This window comes from Polypterus senegalus, chromosome 3, assembly GCF_016835505.1.
Source record: "Polypterus senegalus isolate Bchr_013 chromosome 3, ASM1683550v1, whole genome shotgun sequence".
Classification (NCBI taxonomy): domain Eukaryota; kingdom Metazoa; phylum Chordata; class Cladistia; order Polypteriformes; family Polypteridae; genus Polypterus; species Polypterus senegalus.
In genome coordinates this window covers 260,062,629-260,071,071 of record NC_053156.1, presented here as the reverse complement: position 1 = coordinate 260,071,071, position 8,443 = coordinate 260,062,629, and the positions used below count along the sequence as shown (strand labels likewise).

The 8,443-nt window shown below is 38.0% G+C and overlaps 1 protein-coding gene across 2 annotated transcripts in view; it reads left to right on the top strand.

Moving 5' to 3' along the window:
* LOC120526086 (CD2-associated protein) overlaps nt 1-8,443 on the top strand; it is a 244,183-nt gene that overhangs the window by 121,428 nt on the left and 114,312 nt on the right. For both annotated transcript variants that reach the window (XM_039748981.1, XM_039748979.1), the window contains exon 8: nt 1,868-1,962. In XM_039748981.1, coding sequence (XP_039604915.1) covers nt 1,868-1,962 — 95 coding nt within the window. The remainder of the gene's footprint in view (nt 1-1,867; nt 1,963-8,443) is intronic.

The window sequence follows — 8,443 nt, the reverse complement described above, 5'->3', positions numbered from 1 at the left end:
TGTCTTATGGTGTAGACTCTTTTTAGTGTTCATACAAATATTTACACATTAAGTTTGCTGAAAGTAAAACTATGATTGAAAGTCAGGGGCGTTTCTTTTGCTATTTACATTAAGTTTACTGAAAGTAAAAACAGTTGAAAGAGTCAGGGGGCGTTTCTTTTTGCTGAGTATTTATGTATATATATGTGTATATATATATATATATATATATATATATATATATATATATGCCACCCAAGTGAACAACACTCTCCAGGGGGTAGGTGTATCGATATCCAAGTCTTCCATAAAGAGAAGACTGCATGAAAGCAAGTACAGAGGGTGCACTGCAAGGTGCAAGTACCACTCATAAGCCTCCAAGAATAGAAAGGCTAGATTGGACTGCTAAAGAACATCTAAAAAAGCCAGCACGCTTCTGGAAAAACATTCTTTGGACAGATGAAACCAGGATCAACCTCTACCAGAAAGATCGCAAGAAAAAAGTATGGAGAAGGCGTGGAACAGCTCATTATCCAAAGCATACCGCATCATATGTAAAACACGTTGGAGGCAGTGTGATGGCTTGGGCATGCATGGCTGCCAGTGGCACTGGGACACTAGGTGTTTATTGATGATGTGACACAGGACAAAAGCAGCCGAATGAATTCTGAGGTGTTCAGAGGCATACTGTCTGCTCAAATCCAGCTAAATACAGTAAAATTGATTGGGCGGCGTTTCATGGTACAGATGGACAATGACCCAAAACATTCAGCCAAAGCAACCCAGGATTTCTTGAAAATTCTTGAATGGCCAAGTCAGTCAATTGATCTTAACCCAATTGAGCATGCATTTGACTTGTTGAAGACTAAACTTCAGACAGAAAGGCCCACAAACAAACAGCAACTGAAAGCCGCTGCAGTAAAGGCCTGGCAGAGCATTAAAAGGAGGAAACCCAACATCTGGTGATGTCCATGAGTTCAAGACTTCAGGCTGTCATTGCTAGCAAAGGGTTTTCAACCAAGTATTAGAAATGAACATTTTATTTCCAGTTATTTAATTTGTCCAATTACTTTTGAGCACCTGAAATGAAGGGATTGTGTTAAAAATTGGTTTAGTTGCCTCACGTTTTTATGCAATGGTTTTGTTCAACCCACTGAATTAAAGCTGAAGGTGTGCACTTCAACTGCATCTGAGTTGTTTCATTTAAAATTCATTGTGGTAATGTACAGAACCAAAATTAGAAAAATTTTGAAACTATTACTAATGAATTAGAAACCTTACTAATGTCATTTTATGGAAATAGATGTACAAGAGAAAGTCAGCCAAAATTCATCTACCGCTCCCAGGGATATGGGCTAAATACAAGAAAAGTCTTTTGAATGTTATTTTACTCTGTGTGTGTTATAACACTTTATTGAATTATATAAAAATTAAAAAAATCTTTTTTTTATATGGGTCATTAAGTGTTTAATTATTCTTCTATAGTTTGATAGTTAAATGGTAAGAATTATTCAGCAGTTTTGAATTTTAGTTTATTTAACTATAAACTAATACAGATATATTTTATAGTTTGAAATAATTCTATATTTAACCGTTTTGTTTTCTAATTTATGTTCTTGTTGACTTAAACAGTTATGGGAAGGTTCTGATTTTATTAACTATTTCATTTCAAGTAGAAATCATCCTGAAATGCAAACAGCTGTTAAAGAAATAATTTAAGTTAAACCAGGCATGATTACAGAATTTATTTGAATGGTCCTTGATGGTTTTTGCATCTGTCTTCATCTGTGTTAAGACTTCCAAGATCAAACTATTTTAATAGTATACACTATGGGTGAAAATCAAAGTAAGGTTAATTATGTGTTTCTTCTGTGTTTTAAATGTACAGTTAAGGAATATTGTAAAGCCTGCTTTGCTTATGAAGGGACAAATGAAGATGAACTTAGTCTAAAAGAAGGTGACATCGTTCGCATACTGAGTAAGGTAAGAATAGCACTTATATATTTTTTTTCAGTTAAGTATCATTCATGGATCAATCTGTCTTAATTTGGTTATTAAATTGGTGTAAAATGATCAGTGTTACAATAATTGTGATACTCTTTGCATGAAAAAATGTGTTCCATTAAAATTTCGCTCTTTCTTGGTGAATTCTAACGTTTCATTAAAAAGTACAGCAAAAAAGTATTTGTCGGCCAGGGGTGGATTAACCCGATTCCCAAAGTATGGTGCAGTTTAAGAGTTAACAGCCTTGCCCATTCAGCTAGACAGGTACCCAACAGCAGAGTACCAGAGGCAGAAGAGCGGGCGTCATGATTTGATTCAGGAAGCAAGGACTACAGCACCTACTGCGAGGATGGAATATGTCTGTCTAATGTGCGCTCGCTGGAAAGCAAAATTAATGAACCTGCAGCTGTCAATGCGTACTAAAAGGGACCTTCCTTTTTTATTTGCTCTCTGCTTTCTTGAAACCTGGCTGAATGACTCTCTCTATTTCTGACTCTGCAGACTACACTACCCAGCTTTGCAACAGAATAAAGGTTGGAGGAGTGTGTTTCATTATCAATCAAGGTTTGTACAACAATGTGACAGTTCTTTTAAAATCATGCTCTTCCAACCTTGAACTGCTTATTATAAACTGTCGTAAGCTGATTTATTTACCACTCGACTTTTCCTCATTGGTTCTATCCAATGTTTACACTTGTCCTCATGCTAATGCTCACGAAGTGCAGTGGCGACTCGCTGATGTAATCACTAAGATTGAAAAAGACAACCCAGACTTGCAAATCATTATTTTGGGTGATTTTAACCATGTCAGTTTTAACAAGGTCCTTCCTAAATAACAACAGCAAATGAAAAGCCCTACCAGAGATGGAAATATTCTAGATCACTGCTATGCAGCTAATAAGGATGCTTATCATGCCTTTTCCCATGCCCCCCTTGGTAATTCTGGCCATTCTATGATTCACCTTATTCCTGCTTACAAACAAAAGCTGAAAACTGAAAAGTCAGTAAAAAGAACAGAAAGTTAAACAGTTAGGAAATAGAGGAGCTTCAGGACTATTTGCCTGCACTGACTGGAATACCTTCAAAACAGCCACCTCTAACATACATGATGATGCTGTAACTTCATATATTAGGTTTTGTGAAGATGTTGGCTTTCCAGCAAAAGCAATTGTGAAGTTTAGCAAAGATAAGCCTTGGTTCACCACAGAGATCAGACGACTGTGCCAGGACAAAGAATCTGCTTTCACATCTGGCAATTGGGAAGAATACAGGAAAGCCAAGTATATCATGGAGAAATGGATCAAACCTGCAAAAAGGAAATACTCATATAAGTTGCAGGAACAAAAGGTGCATCAGTCTAGAGAAACCCTAAATAGATCACTAACTACATGAAACAAAATGTTCTGCAGATCCCAGTCTTGCTAATCAATTAAAACAGTTTTACGGCTACTTTGAAAGACAATGGGACATAAATCTACCTGATGGTCTCACTGTTTTTACTGTGCACTCCTGTTCTTCTCGGCTTCCCCCTCTTGTCATCATGCAAAAGATGTCTGCAGCATATTCAAAAAGCAAAATAATACAAGCGCAGGCACTGTGCAAACTGGTTGTCTACATTATTTGCAGCATTTTCATCCAATCTCTGGATCTGTGCTCTGTTCCTGCCTGCTTCAAGACATCCACCATCATTCCAGTAGAAAAAAAAATCTAAGGTCACAGGCCCAAATGATTAAAGACCCATATGATTAACCTCTGTGGTAATGAAGACCTTTGAACGCCTCATTCTGAATTAGCTCAAGAATACTACAAGACTTCTTGGACCCATTTCAGCTTGCATACAGAGGCAGTCGGTCTGTGGATGATGCAGTGAATTTAGGCCTGAGCTTTTATTTATTTATTTCTTTTTAATCCACACCTTGATAAGCCCAGGAGGATCTTGTTTGTGGATTTTAGTTCTGCTTTAAGCATCCCAGAGCTCCTAGATCACCCAGTTCAATCTGCTTTTGGACTTTCTTATAGATTGTAACCAGTTCTTGTAGTTGAGTACACATATCTGACCCATTAGCCCTTAGTACCTGAGCGCTACAAGGTTCTGTATTTCTACACTACTCTCTTCACTTTATACAAATGACTGTATCTCTGGTGATTCATCTCTCAAACGTCTTAAATTGGCAGATGACATCACACTCATTGCCCTCATTTCAAACAATAATTAATCCATATACAGACGAGGTGGAAAATGTGACACTGTAATGTAGCCATAATAATTTGGACCTTGACATTCTTTAAACTCAGCAGATGATCACAGATTTCAGGAAACAGTCACCTGCTCACCTACCCACTCACCATTAGAGCTTTCAGAGAAAGATGTGATTTTAAAAATATTATCAAATGAGTAGCTATTTTTTGATGAAAACACTGTATTCATGACAGAGCTGCAACTATGGTCACTAAGAAGAAGGCCATAAGTATTCAATAGTCTCTTTACAACAGTGGTGTCCAGAAGAGCATCTCTGAATGCATAGCACACTCAACCTTTCCATGGGCTACAGCAGAGGCAACCACACTGAGTTTCACTTCTGTCAGCAAGGAATAAAAAGATGAAGTTACAGTGATCGATTGAGGCTTGTAAGGTCATAAAGAATTTTTGTAATTTCTGTCACATACATATGGTACAGTCTGATTTTTGTCATGAGTATTTTAAATTCGTTGATCTGACCCTGCTTCATGGCAGTTGTACAGGCTGGTGGCAGTTGTGTTAATGATGTGAGGACTATTCTGTGCACACATTTGCCTCTTTATACCAATTAAGCTTTAATTAAACGCCACAACATACCTTAGTATTGTGCTGATTATGTAAATATCCTTATGGCCAAAGTAGACTACTGTACACCCCCAAAATTCACGGGGGTTACATTCCTAGAGCACCCGCGAATTATGAAAAACCGCGACTTTTGGATGTGGTTAAAAAAATGCCTTTTAAATGCCTATTTTTATAGTTTAAACCCTAAATACAGTATGCCTGTAAAGCACTTTAATTTCTTTACAAACTCCGCTTAATACCTTGATACATTACCTAAACACAGAATGTAAAGGTAAACCCGTATACTGTACAGTACTGTACTGCTATGTCTCCCGCGGTGCTAGAATGTAAAAAACCGATGTTACCACTATACATACTGTAATTCATGCAAGAGTGTTTTGTTTGGTATAAGTAGAGTAAATACATAATAATTTAATTAAAATACAGTAAAATGTACTGATACTCATCAATGATGAATGATTTTGATGATGATGAAGTAGCTGTGCAGTATGATACAGAGGATTGAAATCTCCTCAGGTAGCGCCTCCTCTTCAGGCGCTTCAGGAGGAGTCGTGTCTTTGGACAGGTTTTCATCTGTGGGGTTTCGTGCTGGCTTTTCTTTATAGCTTTAAGGAACATTGTGATGGGAAGTTGCTGTCGTCGTTTCTTCATGTTGTTGAGGAGTATTTTATATGTCTGAATGGCAGCATCGATGCCATTATTAACTTTGAGAGCCCGAACCATGTAGGGATCCTATGCTTTAGTCATCCCTTGTAACTTTTTCGATGTCTGAATAATCTGGGACAGACGTTCCAATGTAAGGCCCTCCTCCTCCTCTTGCACTTGATCTGTCTCTTCCTCCTCCTCTTCGCTGGTAGACTTTGTTAACTCCAACAAATCCTCATCCGTCGGGGTTCAGAGTGGGCATCAATAAGGTTGTTCACCTCATCTTGAGTGATGTCGTGAAAACCTTCGCCACCCAGTGTCTTTGCCAGTTTTACGGCCTTGACAACAGCATCGTGCTAAATTTTTGGGTGATAAGCCTTTGATGTCATGGACACACTCTGGCCACAACTTCTTCCAGCAGGTGTTGAGGGTTTCCTTTTTCATCTCCTTAAGAGCAGTTTGGATGACTGACAGGCATGTTGCGATTGTAAAGTTATGTCAGTAACGCTTCAATGTAAAATTCTTGTCCGCGTCCATTGCATCCACAAGGTATTAGAGAGAAATCTGGGTATAAAGAGCCTTGAAGGATTATACCTTGATCCATAGGTTGGATGAGGGAGGTGGTGTTGGCAAGGAGGAACTCAGTCTGAACTCCCTCCTAATACAAATCCAAAGGGTGGCCGCCAGCATTATCCATAATAAGCAACACCTTGAAGTCCATGCCTAAGTCGTGGAGGTATTCCTTGGCTTGATGGATGAAGCACTGGTGAAACCAGTTTGAAGAAAGGATTTTGGTAATCCAGGCTTTAGGGTTATGCATCCAGAAGACAGGCGGCAGGTTTTAATTTTTATTTTTAAGGGCCCTAGGGTTTGTTGATTTTTAGATGAGGACAGGTTTCATCAAATAACCGGCAGCATTGCCACACATAATAATCGTCACTCTGTCCTTCTGTGCCTTAAACCCTGGAGCTTTGGCTTCGTCCTTCATGTTGCAAGTTCTGGATGGCATCTTCTTTCAGAACAAGCCAGTCTCATTCATGTTAAAAACTTGTTTGGGCTTGTATCTCTTCTCCTTTATGATATGCGTAAATGTCTCAGGGTACTTCTCTGCGGCTTCTTTGTCAGCAGACGCTGCGTCTCCATGTAGAGAGATGCTTTTAATATTAAATTGCTTCTGAAAATGATCAAACCATTCCTAACTGGCTTGAAAATCTTCAGGCTCCAGTCCTGTTGATGGTCCCGGTTCTTCGGTACCTTCTATGTTGTCTCCTGTAGCGAACTGCTGGTACAATATCTGTGCTTTCTCACGGATGTTGTTACCGCCCAAGGGGATGTTTTTCTTCCTGCAGTCGGTGATCCACAATGTCAAAGCATATTCCATCCTGACGATATTTTTATTCCTTATGGTCATTACCTTTTGGGCATTATCACAGAAACATACAGATGCGGTACTTCGGATCGCTGGCTTGTTCTTCTTTATGTAGTATACAGTACTTTCATTAATACCGTAGTGGCGCACTACTGCAGCATAACTTTTTAGTTCCCGGAGCAAATCCAGTAGTTCAACTTTCTACCTGAGTGTTTTAAACTTCTTCTGGCGCTTAGGCTCAGTGCCAGAAGCCTTAGAAAGTGCAGGGCATTTCGGCGGCATCTTGTGCGTTTAAGAAAAAGAAGATGAATACAATAACAAAATAGAAAACACAAGGACACTCTCAGCTGGAGATGCGTCACAGGGCAGCAGTCAATTAGCAGCAAGGAGAAATGAATAACGCTCTTGGATTGGCTACTTTCACCATCCCAAACCGCGTTTCCCTCAGCGGTTGCTTCCTGTTCTCTCTACAGCACAGTATTGCCATGAATAAAGCCATAAAAAATTGCGGAGGATATTTGCACTTTCCGCTAACAATTAATAGTCCGGTTCTAAGGAAGAATCCGCAAACCCTGAACTGCGTCTTCGCAGGGGTCTACTGTATTTCTAAATAGAATTTTCCAGCAGTATAATGCACCATAGTGCAGAACATACATCACCTAAAGCTTGTTGCATAAACATGGCAGTGACCTGGGTTTACTCCAGTAAGAGTGGGGAAATTTATGTTTTTTTTTTCTTTTTTTAAAAACCCAGAAATATTTGCCCCAACTGACTGAAATCCAGGATAATTTTATAATGAAATGGTTCCTTTTGTAAAATATACACCTTAATACTTTACCTTAATCAGAATAGTGAAAGTGATCTATCTTCATCACTAAACAAAACTACAACTTAAGTAGTGTATATATTCAATTTCTTCTCATTTTTAATAAGGAAACTGCCATAACATAAATAATAAGAAATGTATTGATCCAATCAAAAATAAACCTCTGGTGTTTTCAGACCAGGGACCAATTTCGGAAAGTTAAAGATATAGTATAGCGTACTGTCTAATAGTTACTTACCAGTATAATTCCATGTTGCAATTAACACATTTCTTTATTAAAGTTATTTATGTGAAAAACAGTAATATTTAAAACCAGTTTTTCTGTAAATTGTGTTACATTCCATGATTTCAGTCTAGTGATCTGAGTTAAGTGAAGATAACAACAGGTAGCCTTTTTATGTTTTCTTGCTGTAAATTGGCCTTGAACATTTTTTTTTTAACAAACTAATGTATAAAAAAAACATCCACAAATGCCTTAAGATATGTTGGATAGTTAGTGTCTTATTCTTGAATAAAAGCATACTTGTTTTGTTACTCCTTTTGTGAAAGTGTTTCTTGGATATTTGGGCTTCAGCCTTCACACATCCTACACTTCACGTCAACATTATGCTGTAATATATGAAAACATTTTCTGTTATTATTGTAACATGAAAACATTTTCTGTTTTAGCTGTGTGTTCAGCATTTCTTGCCTTGGATTTCCTCCATCGTTCTATATTTACGCAGATCATTGTAGACACAGAACACACATGAAATGTATGTTTTAAATTACGATATGTCACTACCTATATAATTCC